Raw genomic sequence first — 15,103 nt, 5'->3', positions numbered from 1 at the left:
GCGCAGTCTTGGCTCACTGCAACCTCCGCCTCCTGGGTTCACACCATTCTCCTGCCTCAGCCTCCCGAGTAGCTTGGATTACAGGCATGCACCACCATGCCCAGCTACTTTTTGTGTTTTTAGCAGAGATGGAGTTTCACCACGTTGGCCAGGATGGTCTTGATCTCTTGACCTCGTGATCCGCCCACCTCGGCCTCCCAAAGTGCTGGAATTACAGGCGTGAGCCACCACACCCAGCCTAGAAAATACTTCTAAAACATCTAGCTCAATGAAGGATTAGTCATGATAACGAGACATACATATCAGGTAGCCTCTTTGGTCACCATAACCTCTTCCCACCATCCTGGTCAAACACTAGGAATGAAAAATGCAGGATTTGGGGTTCCTGAAACTCAAGACTCACATAGTGTCACAGTCAGTAGAGTTGCAGCCAAGCAGTCTTTGCTGCCGGTACCCATCAGGAACCAGCCAGAAGAAGACCACAGCCCAGGGAGAGGCCACGAGATGCCACCCACCCCTTTTCTTCTGTCTAAGGTTGTTCTGCACCAAATCATTGCCTTGTTTTGCACCTCTCTGGCGAAATGTCTAAGCTTCCTTCCAGTTCTAAAATCCAAGGTCCATGAAGCAAAACTCAAAACACAAAAGTCAAACCCCAGCAAAGGGGATTCAAAGTCATCATTCCCGAACTTCACTGTGAAAAGAAAAATGTACTCAGGCACAAGCTCCTTCTAACTCTGAGCTTTCATGCCCGTGCATCCACGCACAGCTGTTTCGCTGCCCTTAGACACCAAATGAACATTCCTTGGCTTGAAAACTCTCTTAAGGCTGACAGCCTCCTTTTGAATTTGCATACATAAAATTGTTAATATCCAAAGGAGGCACATGGCTTTGTTTTTCCAACTTTAGTGACACAGTTAGCTAAATGGCGAGCTCTTGAGAGCTGGGACCATGTCTTTTCACACCTGTATTCCCAGCCTCCAGCACAGAGTCTTCACCACTGAAGCTTGTGGAACAAATGACTGAATGAACACATCTGATGGTGCTTTCCCGCAGCATTTTCTACATCTCTCCTCTAACTCATGTTGGCACAAAGGTACACTATGTGCCAAAATGGACTAAATCACACGCAGAAGAAATTCAATTATTAAAAACAAAAATCAAACATAGTCCCCATCACATCTTTAAGATGAAAAAGGGGTTAGTCCTGGGGGAGAGAGCCCGGGGTGATGGACGTCACACCCTTCTGCCACCCTTTATGAACTGGCGAGCCTGGCCAAGGTGCTTATCAACTCTGAGTCTGTTTCTCTACCTACAAAATGAGGAGCATAAGAATGCAGCTCTTACGGGGCTGTGGTGAGCAGGACTGCTTGTTTCAGGGATGAATGTTGGGAATGGTCCCCTGATTTGGAAGACCTACTGGCTCATGTGTCCTGAAAACACTCTGATTGTCCCTATTCCAGCTCAGTTAACATCAGTTGTTCATTGCAGATTGCAAGGGCCTTGCCCATCACAGCAGGATTTTGTAATCCCTCCAGGCTAAATTGCAATAACTTGCTCTATTGGGGCTGCCTAGGAGTCCCGGGCAAGGGCAGGACCTGAAGCCTGTCACCTGAGCGAGTCTGAGTCACTGTGCCCACGCCTCAGTCCTGCCCCAGGGCCTGCACAGGTTACCACCTCCAGTGGCAAGCCCTGAACCTCCCTGGGACTCTGCTGTCTCCAGGATGACCTGGACACACCTTCCTGTGGCACATCCTGGAGCTTGTTGGTCCTGGATAACAGTCACAGGAGCAGGTAAAGTGGCTCAGGAGCCTTAGGGATGGCTCTGCAGAGGACAGGGCCTGCTGGTGCCAGTCCCTCATCGGAGAGAGGATGGCAGTTGCCCTCCTGACCAGGACTAGGCTCCCTAGTATCATGTGAGGAACACTTGGCATTTTTGAGAAAGACTTTCTTTTTTCTGAGGCAGGATCTTGCTCTGTCACCCAGGCTGGAGTGCAATGGTGCAAACATAGCTCACTGCAGTCTTGACCTCCCAGGCTCAAGTGATCCTCCCACCTCAGCCTCCCAAGGAGCTGAGACCACAGACACGTGCCACCACGCCCAGCTAATTTTTATTTTTTGTAAGAGATGGGGGTCTCACCACGTTGCCCAGGTTGGAGGTCAAACTTTATTGCCCAGGCCACTCTTGAACTCCTGGCCTCAAGCTATCATCCTGCCTTGGTCTCCCAAAGTGCTGGTGATATGGTTTGGTTCTGTGTCCCCACCCAAATCTCATCTTGTAATTCTCACAATTCCCGCCTGTTGTGGGAGGGGCCCGGTGGGAGGTGACTGACTCATGGGGGCGGGGCTTTCCCGTGCTGTTCTTGTGATGGTGAATGGGTCTCACAAGATCTGATGGTTTTAAAGAGGGGAGTTCCCCTGCACAAGCTCTCTTTTTGCCTGCTGCCATCCATGTAAGACAGGACTTACTCCTCCTTGCCTTCCACCATGATTGTGAGGCTTCCCCAACCACGTGGAACTGTAAGTCCAATTAAATTTCTCTTGTAAATTTCCCAGTCTCGGATATGTCTTTATCAGCAGCATGAAAATGAATACAGCTGGGATTACAACTCTGAGCCAATGTGTCCAGCATTGACTTTATTTTCTTAGAGCCATTTTAGGTTCACAGCAAAATTAAAAGGTACAGAGAATTCCCATATAGCACCTCTCCTACACCCAGGCACAGCCTGCTCCACTATCAACACCCCCCACCAGAGTGGTACATTGGCAACCATGGATCAAGCTACCTTGCCACATTATCATCCCCCACAGCCACAGTTATGTTAGGGTTCACATGCACATTCTATGGGTTTGGACGGATATACGACGACAGGTGTCCAGCATTCTAGGATCATAATTTCCTTGCCCTAAAAATCCTCCACAGCACTTCCTTTTCATTTTCTACTCTTGTATGTGTGGAGGGAGAGAAGAAAAATGCATGGCACGCCTGCTGTCAGGTATTGTGCTGAGCCGCATTTCATTTAATCCTACAGCCACCCTTTGAGCAAGGAAGACTTGAAAACAAGGCCCTGGGAATGAGTTCACTGAGATCCCAGTGGCCAGGGGACAGTTACAAGGAAGACCTAGGGAGACGTGCAGACGAATTCAGAATCAAGCTTTCAAGCAAGGTGAGTGAAGAGGTCTCATCTACTGAATGCAGTTCTGGGAGTCAAGGGAACCTCAAGTGCGGGGGCCAGGGTGTAGCCACAGGAGAGCATCCCTGGTCAGACACCTTCATCCTGGGATATACCTGAGGCCTCCAGAACATGGGTTCTTGCCTGGGTATGGTCTGTTCATTTGTATTCATTTAAGAATCCTGTTAGCTGAGCATGGTTATGTGGGCCTGGAGTCCCAGTTACTCAGGCATCTGAGGCAAGAGGATCACTTCAGCCCTAGAGGTCAAGGCTGCAGTGAGCTTTCATTATGTCACTGTACTCCATCCTGGGTGACAGAGCAAGACCCTGTCTTTACTTTAAAAACAGGAAAGAGAGAAAGAGGGGGATAGAGGGAGAGAGATAAGAGCGAGCGAGCTATACCTTCCTTGTGCCTGGCACCATCCTGGTGCTACAGGAATGCAAAGATGAAGGTTGCCTTCAGAGGTCCTAGGGTTGAATGGGGAAAGTGACATACCCCAAAACACAAGTAGACTTTGATGAGCGCAGAGAGCACTATGAACATTCAGAAAATGGAGACTGCTTCTGGGGACCAGATCAGGACCGGCTGGAGAAGTGGATGGCACCTGTGGCAGGCCTTGAAGCCAGTGGGTGGAGAAGGGAAGCCTGGTCAGAGCCACAGATATGCACCAGGGGAGGGACTGTGGGCAGGAGGCAGAGCCGGAGGTGCAGGTCCGGGGGAGTGGCATTACGGAGGGAATGATGGGAGGCACAGGGCAGCACTGTCCTGGCAGGGGTCAGACAGAGGGGTGTCGAGCTGGGAGCTCCCTGAGGGCGAGGACCTACCTAGTGTACAGTGGTGGCAGACACTTGATTAGGTTGGACTGCTGATAACGCCTCTTGATGTTGGGGTGAGACTGAATGACAGCATGGGGTGCCTGAAATAATAATGGTGGGGGGGCGGACAGAAGGCAGCCTGGAGAGGATGAGTTCCTCTTAAGACCCACTGCATCTGACAGGCCCTCTGGACGGTCGGTTGGAGATGCAGGATGAAAGCTTGAGACTAGTGGGGACAGAAATGCTGACCTGGGAATCACACAGAAAGCAGCAGAAACCCCAGCCATGCAGATGTACATAGAAAATGGATAGTCAGAGGACAGAACCCACAGCTCAGAACCACTCAAGGGCGTCCCATCTTCCCACACTTAGCTGACCACAGGAGGAGGAAGAGCCAAAGAGTATTCAGAAAAGGCGGAGACTTAAGAGTTGCATGGAGTCGAGATAGTTGGAGAAGGAGACTAAATGGTCTGAGATGCAGTTACTCACCGGGGCAGCCACATACCTCACAAAGGTGAAGATGAGGGTGCTTCCTTCCGTCAAGGTGCTGGGGTCACTCTGGATTGCTCAAGACCTTGATTCTCTAAGGTTTGAAGACCGGAGTCGGAGTTTGCCTTCAGCAGTTTTCCATGTAACAAATGTGTGTTGATACCTGTCTTTGTCCCATCCAGGTTCGAGGGGCATTCCCAGTTAGTGGGTGGAGGGAGGCTACTTGGAGGCCACCTCTCCTCTCCCATCCCTGTGCACCCCATCTGCACACTCAGTAGATCCTCTGGAGACAGGAGGGGCAGGAGGAAGTTGGGCTTTATCTTCAGACTGACCTGTTAAGAGCCATCCCACGTAAGTGAAACACATTTCTAATGCATTCTATGTGCAGAAGGCACATAATATAATTTTGTGAATTTATCTCAGAGTTAGAAATGTTGTTAAATGTAGACGGTTCCTCCTCAGGTTCAAGTAAAATGAGCTGGCAAAGAGCTTCTCACAGCTCATGCATGAATGCCAAAGGGGAGAGGACATTCGCTAGCCATGGTGGAGGAGGCTGCGTCCTGGGCATCAATGTGTTGAGATTAATCCAGGACACGGCAGTCCTTTCTCAATGACACACATTCATAGAACTTGAATGTGGGTAGGCTCTGTAATGAGTCAGTCACTCTGTTGTCAATTGGCCTGGAGCCAGGAGTCGGTGTTCAATAAATGTTTTCAGAACAAATAACTGCTTTCAGCACCCACGCACCTTTTACTAAGGAAACTCAACATAGAATATACAAACAGAAAATTTCAGCTATAACTGATTACAAAATTCTCCCCCCCAGCTAAAGACTTCACTGCTGCTTTCCTTAAAAGTTCACTGCTAATGCCTGCGCAACAGGTCAGCTGAGGTGGGAGGACTCGCACAGCCTGCACCAGCCCCCTACCCACCCGTCCTTAGGAGGCGAGGCCCGGCCCCACCCACCCTTCTTTACCTGCCATCTTTCTCTGGCTTATTCCTGCCTCTTACTGGTTCCATGAAGGCTTTGTGTATGCCACTGCAGTATTTTCAGTATTTCCTAAATAGATCGGACACTTTTATGCAAGGAGTTTAGTCATCGACTTTACTAGGACACAGTACTAATTTGCTCATTAATAATCAAGCACTATAAAATCACACACCGAGCACCCGACCTGACCTCCTCCCCTGCCTGCCGGCACAACAGGCTCCGAAATGCAGTGGCTGCAGAACCAGCGAGATAAACAGGGCGGTGACAAGGAGGTTCTTACTCCAATCTAAGTACAGCCGCTGCCTGCTGATCCCAGGGCTGAGATCACTCGGACAGACTGTGCCGAAAGCCTTCTCTGATGCTGTTTCTTCTCAATAAACAGGTCTCGGCATGTGCCTGCCAGTCAGTGAACAGGTGGAGGAGGAGGGAGGCAGAGGGATGGCCTCTGCTAGGAAAGAGATGCTCACTGGGATTTCAACTCTCAGAAGCATCAATATTTTCTACAAATTGAAAATACTCTTTTTCAGAATTGCAAACAGGGTTTAAGAAGCCGACTCACCCAATTTCCCACCCTCCTCGACCAAGTTGGAAAAGAAAATCCACTGAGAATGTCTCACGTGCAGCATATCTCAAAGTATTTTCTATAGCTCATCCGAATCATACTAACTCAAATCAATTGTGAAACTCTTTGCCGTTTGCCTGCTGCTTTCAAATCCATTCCCAGTGAGAAGTAACAATGACACGTGAAGAGCATCTGCAATAGGGAGCCTCGCAGGTGGAACTGGCTGTAGCAAGGATAGAGGAAAAGGGGCGCGGGTTTGTGACCACGATAGATAGTGGGCTGGGGCATTGCGGGGCCTCTGGGAACAGCATCAGTCTAGTTATAAAAAGGCTGGGAGCCAGGAGCAGTGGCTCACCCCTGTAATCCCAGCACTTTGGGAGGCCGAGGCGGGCAGGTCATCTGAGGTCAGGAGTTTGAGACCAGCTTAGCCAACATGGCGAAACCCTATTAAAAATACAAAAATTAGCTGGGCGTGATGGTGCACACCTGTAGTCCCAGATACTTGGGAGGCTGAGGCAGGAGAATCACTTGAACCTGGGAGGTGGAGGCTGCAGTGAGCCAAGATCATACCACTTCACTCCAACCTGGGTGACAGGGCGAGACTCCATCTTAAATAAATAAATAAATAAATAAATAAAATAAAAGGCTGAGAGGCCCTTCTGTAAAAGGGGATGATGATAATGGTTACCTCCTGGGTTGTTTGAGGACTACATGAGTTGACTTATTTGAAGTGTTTGGAATAAGGCCAGGCATCCAAGACCTCATACAATAATAATAATAATAATAATAATAATAATAATCCATTAAAATTAACAGAAAAGGAGAGAAGGTTACTGCAGGACAACACAGAAGAGCCTCTTCAGTCGACAAATATTTCCTTGGGAGTCGCTTTTCCTCTTTAAACTGAAAGAACCAAGGAAAGCACTGAAGACTAAAATTAATGTATTTTTACCTGGCAAAATAATTCAAGGCAAAAACAGGGTTAATATGCTATCCATTTTTAAAGTATCAAGCATAAAATGCAATTCAGAGTATTTGTTTTGTTGTTCTAATTTCCACTTAGATCCAGAAAACCAAGTGAACTGAAAAACAGATACAGAAAAATGAAAGCTGAGGGTATCTAGAGAAAAGAGAGTCTCCACCTCCTTTGGAACAAATCTGCTCTTTGCCGAGTATGTGACTCATTCTCAGGCTGCCCACTCAGTTATTAAAATAATTCAGGAGGGGTCAGAAGCAGTGGCTCACACCTGTAATCCCAGCACTTTGGGAGCTCAAGGTGGGCGGATCACTTTGAGCTCAGAAGTTTGAGACCAGCCTGGGCAACATGGCAAAACCCCATCTCTACTAAGAATACAAAAATTAGCAGGGCGTGGTGGCCAGTGCCTGTAATCCCAGCTACTCAGGAGGCTGAGGCAGGAGAATCACTTGAATCCGGGAGGCGGAGGTTGCAGTGAGCTGAGATTGCACCACTGTAGTCCCTCCTGGGTGACAGAACGAGACTCCCCGTAAAAAAAAAAAAAAAAATGGCCGGGCACGGTGGCTCAAGCCTGTAATCCCAGCACTTTGGGAGGCCGAGACGGGCGGATCACAAGGTCAGGAGATCGAGACCATCCTGGCTAACACGGCGAAACCCCGTCTCTACTAAAAAATACAAAAAAATAGCCGGGCTAGGTGGCGGGCGCCTGTAGTCCCAGCTACTCGGGAGGCTGAGGCAGGAGAATGGTGTAAACCCGGGAGGCGGAGCTTGCAGTGACCTGAGATCCGGCCACTGCACTCCAGCCTGGGCGACAGAGCGAGACTCCATCTCAAAAAAAAAAAAAAAATATTCAGGAGGCTTTTCTCCAGTCTATGAAAACAATCATCACCACATTCTACATCCTCTCAGTAAAAGTTGCATGTGGGCCAGGTGTAGTGGCTCACACCTGTAATCCCAGCACTTTAGGAAGCCAAGGCGGGAGGATCACTTGAGGCCAGGAGTTCAAGACCAGCCTGGGCAACATAGCAAGACTGTATCTCTAGAAAAAATAAAATCATTATCCAGGTGTGGTGGCATATGCCTGCAGTCCCAGCTACCGGGGAGGCTGAGGCAGGAGGACTGCTTGAGCCCAGGAGTTCGAAGCTGCAGTGAGCTTTGATCAGGCCTCTGCACTCCAGCCTGGGTGACAGAAAGAGATCCTGTCTCTAGGGGGGAAAAAAACCCAACAGTTGCACGTGAACAAACTTACAGTCGGGCTGCCTTGGAATTCCTAACTCCAGGAACTACCAGCTCCCTTCTGTACCTCCCTCCTCTGGTCTTCCCATCCAGCCCCTTCACCCACGCCTGACCTAAATGCATTCCACCTGCCTCCTAAATACGCCTGCACACAATTTGGTATATTCTCCCGGCTCTAATTTTTACTGGTAAAGGAAGTTAAAACAAAAGGCAAAAACCAAAAAAACAAAAAAAAAAACCCCAATCAGCATCTACTTATTTTTGAAAGTTAGCTCCCCTTAGGTTCCAGGCATTCCACTTATTTCTGGATCTCTGGTTTCACAGGCAAGATGGGACAGGCAGACAGAACTTGGGCATGTGCCCTCTGTGGAGAAAGTGACTTCAGAAACCTCTGAGGCTTTATTAGCCTGAGATTCTAAACTCGGGGGGACATGAAAAACTCAGAGACGAGTCATCAGGCTCTATCTTCATAAGAGTCTTTTTTTTCCTCTCTCTCTCTCTCTCTCTCTCTCTGTGTGTGTGTGTGTGTGTGTGTGTGTATCTTTTCAAACAAATAGCACTGCGCAGTATCCTTAGAAACTACAGCCAAATGTCCTTCACGTATTTTCTCTACATTTCAAGAATCTCAGGACCATGCTTCTTATCTAATGTGTGACCTTGAGAGTTAAAAATCAAGGGGAAAAGGTCACAGAATTGGGGGCAAGTTTGAGTTCCCATCACCAGTCACAATCTCTAGATCAAATGGAGGACAACACACTGCCTGGGCCCTGGCCAGGTTTGCCTGAAGCAGGGCCAGGCAGCCTCAAGGCCTCCATGGCAGGCTGGGGATATGGGGACGTGGAAAAAGGGGGTGCAGGGAAACTGGGAACTGGTGGGGGAGTGTGAGAAAGGGAATAAACGCATATGCGGATGAAGAGGAAAAGCAGGAGGAGATGAAGGCAGTGCAGAGGGCAGAATGGTGGACACGGGGCCGGGAAGGTGGCAGGGCTGCACTCCAGAACTCAGCTGAGCGTTTTCTCCTCCTGTGTCCCAGGGATGGTGTGAAGTGTCTGCAGGCGTCCAAGTGAACCCACAGGGAGAGTTCGGCTGGCACACAGGGAGATGGGCCAGGGCGCGGCAGGCAAGGGCAGCACAAGCATGGTGCTGCGACACCACTGCTGAGAGCAGGGTTGAAAGGCGTCTTTTGCTCTAAGGACTTTCATAAGGCAGTCCCAATCCAAAGACCGACCTTAGTTTCACGGCCTTAGCCTCTCAGTTTCTTAAGCCTTCTGAGGGCCTCCTGATCATGACAAATAAGTCACTATTTACAGCCATGAGACAGATAAATCAGTATAGGTGATTTGTCCTGAAGGACCCCCAAAGGGAAATACATCAGAGTACCCACACTTGGCACAGGAACAGCAAGAGTCCTCCTGTGAGAGCTGAGAGAGGACACTGGCCCTGAGTCTGTCCACTGCTGAAGCTTGGCAGAGACGTGGGGGAGGACCTCAGAGCAGTCGGCTGCCACTGCTTAGTGGAGGGGAGGGCGGTAAAACGTTTCCCCATCAAACCAAAACACAATAAAAAACCTCTCTGATTTGGGAATGTAATCATATAATTTCCAGTTGGCAAAAATGTTGGTTGGCTATAGAACAAAAAGAACAATCTGAATCCAAGCTATTGCCTCTTAATCCTTTAATTAGGCCGAGTCTTTCAGAAGAAAGCACCATTCATTGTTACTGAAGGGAACCAAGAGCAAACAGAGATAGTGACACACACACACACAGAGACACGCGCATGCACACACGTGTGCACACTTACATGAATGCATGTATTTGTAATGATTATAATTAAACACTCTTGCTGAAGGGCTCAAAGTTTACAAGAAAATTTATTTGTGTCTGAGAGCCACTATTTAGAACGTCAAAAAGGCCCTCCTGGGAACGTAACTTGGGGGAGATGTGGTGAGAGGGCGGGACCCAGCAGCCCACAGGCACGTCACAAGATGCGCCCAGACGCTCTGGGGTGAACTCTGCTCTGACTTCAGGCCAGAGGTGTCTGCCCCAGCAGTGCCCTAACAGCTGAGTGGTCGGAGGGCTCCGGCTGGGGAGGATTCATTTGGAATCTTTCTTCTTCTTCTTCTTCTTCTTCTTTTTCACCGGCGTTTCTTCTGGCGTAGCGTCCTCTGCTATCTCTACTGGCTTTTGCGGCTTTTTCTTTCCTCTCCTCTTTTTGGGCTTCAGGGTGAAGTCCCCCCCTTCAGATGGCTGCACATGGTCCCCTGCATCCGGAGCAGAGGCCTCAGAACTCTGGTCCCAGCAGGGGCCTCTGAGCTGCTCTTCCGCTGGCCCGCTCTTCTTGGCCACTCGCTCCTGGGCCTTGGCCCTCTCGGGCTTTCCCTCCATGTGCCTCTTGGCTTTAGGCTGGGGGTAGCTCTCCACATCTTCACCTGTGGCCTCTTTGTTTCTTTTCTTCCCCCTTTTGTGTTCCACCTGCGTCTTGGAAGTGTCAGACCCTGGAACAGGGACCTGGGGCTTGTTCTTCAGTGCTGCCATCCGCTTGGCAAAGTACTCCTGGATGGTGAAGGCACTGGTTGTCGTGGTTTCGTTCTCATCTGGAGTGGAGGGACTGGCATCGCCCTATGGTGCGCAGAAGAGTTAAAAGGCAGGTAAGCATCAACTTTCATCCCTCACTGCACCCAGGAGGCACTCACACCCGGTACTCACACCCGGCACTCACACCCGGCACTCACACCCGGCACCCACACCTGGCACCCACACCCGGCACCCACAGCCGGCACCCACACCTGGCACCCACACCTGGCACCCACACCTGGCACTCACACCTGGCACTTAGGAGACAAGGCTGAGTGCCAGGCTTCTTTCGGCCTCTCTCCCTTCTGGTCGGCCTGAACTGCAGGCCTGGAGCAAGGCGGCCACACACTCTGGCTGAGTACTAGGTGGGGTGGTAGATGACAGGCAGAAGTTAATGTCAGAAGGGAGTTGGCAAGCCGCCTCGATGGAATTCTGAGTAAACATCTCCCTAGAAACAAGTGTTGTGGTGACTAAGCTCCCAGAATCTCCCATCAGAAACAGGGACACTGGCGTTCCAGAGCTTCGTGATTTTGTTAGACAACGATTTCACCTTCATTATGAATTACACCGGCCTCTGTGTTGATCTAGAAACTTAAGACACCACCTAGATAGGTTAACCTTCCATGAGGACAGGAGCCGTACTCCACCCTGGACCCTGGCTTGCCGGGGGCACCCTTTCTCACCCAAAGGCGGAGTGTGGCCGCTCTGGCAGCTGCTCCTGAGTGGAGTGCAGAGTGGAGACTCCGCGCATCTCAGCCTCCTCCCCGAAACAGCGGGCCAGCCTGGCGGCTTCTTTCCCTCAGCTGGGGGTGCGGAGGAGGGAAATGCCCCCTTCTTCCCTAACAAACACTAGATACTCAACTCAGGGCTGTGTTCGGGCTGTTCTTACATTTGAGGAGTTACACATAACAGCTGAGATGAGGATTTTAATTTTAAATGAGTACATTGCATTGTCAGATAATATCCGCTATGAGAAAAAATGTGAAAAAAGTATGTATCTAAAAGTACATTTTGCTGTAAAGCTTGAGAAGCGGGAGAAAATTCCTAAGGGGAGAGGCTGGGATAAAGAATGAAATGCTGGAATCGCCATTTGGGTTGAGGCTGGCAGTAAGGTGAGGAGGCGTGCCTGTGAGGCAGGAAGTGCCTTCGGGTTGGACTACAAGGAATATGCTCGGAGTCAAATCAATGTCTGCAGCAACTCTGCCCACAGAGACTCTGGAAATAAGTCATTAAGCTATCATGTTAAACTTAGGTTTTCATAGTCGCCTGGCTTCTTCCTTCATACTCATTTATCTCACAGGAAGAGGCTGGGTATTCCATGCTTTCATGGTGGGAGGGTGGGAAAGGGCTCCTGAATAAAGCAGTCTCCAAATCAGGATTCTACTATGATCCTAAACTCGGCTGGCAAGGTTCTGCTTGTGCAGGTAACTGAATTACAAACCACCTATAAATAGACCCTGTATTGTCTTGGCAGAGTGGTCCTCAAAAACCAGCTCGGTGGAATCCAAGATAATGTCCCATTTGCAGTTCCAGCAGAATCGATATTATTATATATCAACGGACAACTAGGGCTTGAGTGGCAACTGCCTCAGAGAGCTTTCACAAAAGGGTACATAAAAAAATCATGTGGTCAATTTTGGAATTTCAAAACAGGCAGAACATGAGGAATAAATCAACTGAGTTTTAGGAAGAAGTTTTAATTTTATCCATTACTATTCAATTTGTGCTGGAACTCCATGGGGTGATTTTGAGAAAATAAAAAATATCTGCCCCCAGGAGATTTGTCTTTTCGTTCTTCAAATGTTGAAAAAGAGCTGAAATGCTGCACAGCCGAATGAAGGATCTTCTCAAGGCTCTCCTGGCACGAGCCAATCCCAGGCTCATGAATGAGAGAGATCCTGCCACCCACAGATGGGCACTTCACAGCCACATGGAGACAGAGACAGGCTCGGTGACCAGCCACCTTCAGAGCCACACGGGGACAGGCTCGGTGACCAGCCACCCTCAGAGCCACACAGGGACAGGCTTGGTGACCAGCCACCCTCACAGCCACACGGGGACAGGCTCGGTGATCAGACACCCTCACAGCCACATAGGGACAGGTTTGGTGACCAGCCACCCTCACAGCCACATGGGGACAGGGTTGGTGACCAGCCACCCTCACAGCCACACGGGGACAGGCTCGGTGACCAGGCACCCTCAGAGCCACACGGGGACAGGCTCGGTGACCAGCCACCCTCACAGCCACACGGGGACAGGCTCGGTGACCAGGCACCCTCAGAGCCACACGGGGACAGGCTCGGTGACCAGCCACCCTCAGAGTCACATGGGGACAGGCTCGGTGACGACGGCGGGCTCGTTTATGCAACAGAAATCTCACTGACAGTTTTGCAGCACTACAGGCGCCTGCAGTCTGCAGGCCCTCTTTTGGAATGTATTTGTGAGGTTGGAACTCACATCTGAGTCGAATCCTATGACTCCTTACCTTGCTTATCTATTTATTACCTTGTGAATTCCTGATTTTAACCACAGGAGCTAAATGCTGGTATTAATCACATTTTTTATTATCAGGAAATACAAGACCATTTTTGAGTCACTTGTTGAATTCAGTGGGTCTTCCTAATCCCAGAAAGTAAGTAGGCTCATAATCAATTCCTGGGATGTAAGTTTAATAGGCACGGGCCACTGCACAGGCTTGGCAGGGCATGGAGACAGGCTAGAGAGGGGCCAGCACCCGAGTCCTACTTCTTCCCAGCAAAGTGCTGGCCACATAATGACTGGCTAGAGAGAGCTGCTTAATGCGGAGGTAGCCACCCTCCCACACCACAGAAATGTGCCTATTGTATAACACCATGGACTCAAAGGAAAAATACACTGAAAATCTGACTCCTGCAGGAGCAATGGCCAGGACTCATCTTTTTATACACCAAAGTCAGAAACTCAGTTTCACTGCAGAGATTCTAATCCTGCTTCTGCATTCTTGACCATGGCATCACATAAAAATATATACATATTTTCAAGAAAACTAATGCTTTTGTATCTGGTCTCTATCAAAGTAAACAAGTATTGAGAAAAACAAGTTACTTTAAAGTATTTTGAAGTGACAATAACTTGCATTTTCCCACATTTCCATTAAACACACAATACAACCTCAAAAAATAAAACCTGTAATATTTAAATGTGACGTTCACCGCTTCATAAACGTTGAGAATGTCTGTTTGCTAACTGTGTTCCAAAAACTAATGAAACAAATTTAAGAGTAACTTGAAAACTTCTGGTTCTGTATAAAATACTACCAAGAAATATGGTTAATCATCTTGCCAAATGTGGTTTAAGCTCAGGGATTCAGGAAACGTCTCTCTCTCTTTTTTGAATTCCAATGCCTGCTGTTCAACTAAAGGAGTTTTTTGTCACTAATGGCAAAAACCGTGAGTACTTTTGCACCAACCTAATAAAACAAGCAGGACTAGCCTTGTCCGTTCACAGCAAGCCTCACGGTCCTCTCCCTTCCTTCAGCGCTAATGAGTGCATCGCATGTGTCAAAAACATTTGTGACTTTCCCAATGGTAAGTGGGCCTTAATTTCTACCCAATCAATAAGCACTTGTGGGTTTGAACTGAGATGACTCCGGAGCACCTGCTCCCCAGTTCACAGAGCCCTGAGAGTTGAAAGCCAGGCCCATGGGAGCACCCTGCACACTCACATGAGGAAGCTTCACCCAAAGTGATCAGGCCCGGGGGTCCTGAGGAAGGCAGCTATCACCACTGTGCCAGGCACTTGACATCAAGTGGCATCTCAGCCGACTCTTGCAGCAACCTGAGGAGAGGCGCCCTCTCATGACACAGGCAGAGTGAGACTCCTAGCACTTAATCCGCAGAAGGTCTCACAGCTGGAACACGGCAGGAGAGAAACAGCCCTAAGGCTGCCGGAAGCAAAGCACTTGCTCCCTCTATCACAGGACCCTGACTCCTAGCTCCCATCTCATGGACTGCCTTGTCACCCTTCCTTTCTCTTCAGAAGCCACCACCAAAACTAAAGTATGTATCAAGTGACCACATAATCCAGAGACTGAGGTCCACACTCACCTAAGTTGACGGATGCAGAAAAAATATCCACAGAAATAGTACTTTCAAAAGAGAAGAAAAACTACATCATCTTAGTTTGCAATTCATATAAATAAAAAACAGCCTGAAGCCAGGCTTAAGGGTTTTATAATTTATCAAACTAGCATGTACAGTTACTTGAAAAAGGGTGACTGTTTCAAAGCAGAGAGTAACAACCAAGTCCAA

At 49.0% G+C, this 15,103-nt stretch overlaps 1 protein-coding gene and 1 long non-coding RNA gene across 4 annotated transcripts in view; one reads left to right on the top strand and one right to left on the bottom strand.

Moving 5' to 3' along the window:
- LOC112630588 overlaps nt 1–15,103 on the top strand; it is a 41,488-nt gene that overhangs the window by 23,630 nt on the left and 2,755 nt on the right. Inside the window, exon 2 of the long non-coding RNA XR_003120896.1 lies at nt 13,386–13,446. This is a non-coding gene — a long non-coding RNA (uncharacterized LOC112630588). The remainder of the gene's footprint in view (nt 1–13,385; nt 13,447–15,103) is intronic.
- PINX1 (PIN2 (TERF1) interacting telomerase inhibitor 1) overlaps nt 9,901–15,103 on the bottom strand; it is a 75,339-nt gene continuing 70,136 nt past the window's right edge. For 2 of the 3 annotated variants that reach the window (XM_025395001.1, XM_025395000.1), the window contains exon 7: nt 9,901–10,859. In XM_025395001.1, the coding sequence (XP_025250786.1) occupies nt 10,335–10,859 (525 nt within the window). In that variant the 3' untranslated portion in view covers nt 9,901–10,334. The remainder of the gene's footprint in view (nt 10,860–15,103) is intronic. The other variant, XM_025395002.1, reaches the window with a different exon arrangement.

This window comes from Theropithecus gelada, chromosome 8 (assembly GCF_003255815.1).
Source record: "Theropithecus gelada isolate Dixy chromosome 8, Tgel_1.0, whole genome shotgun sequence".
NCBI classification, from domain to species: Eukaryota; Metazoa; Chordata; class Mammalia; order Primates; family Cercopithecidae; genus Theropithecus; species Theropithecus gelada.
The sequence above is the reverse complement of the archived record's forward strand: the minus strand, read 5'-3'. Positions and strand labels throughout refer to the sequence as shown.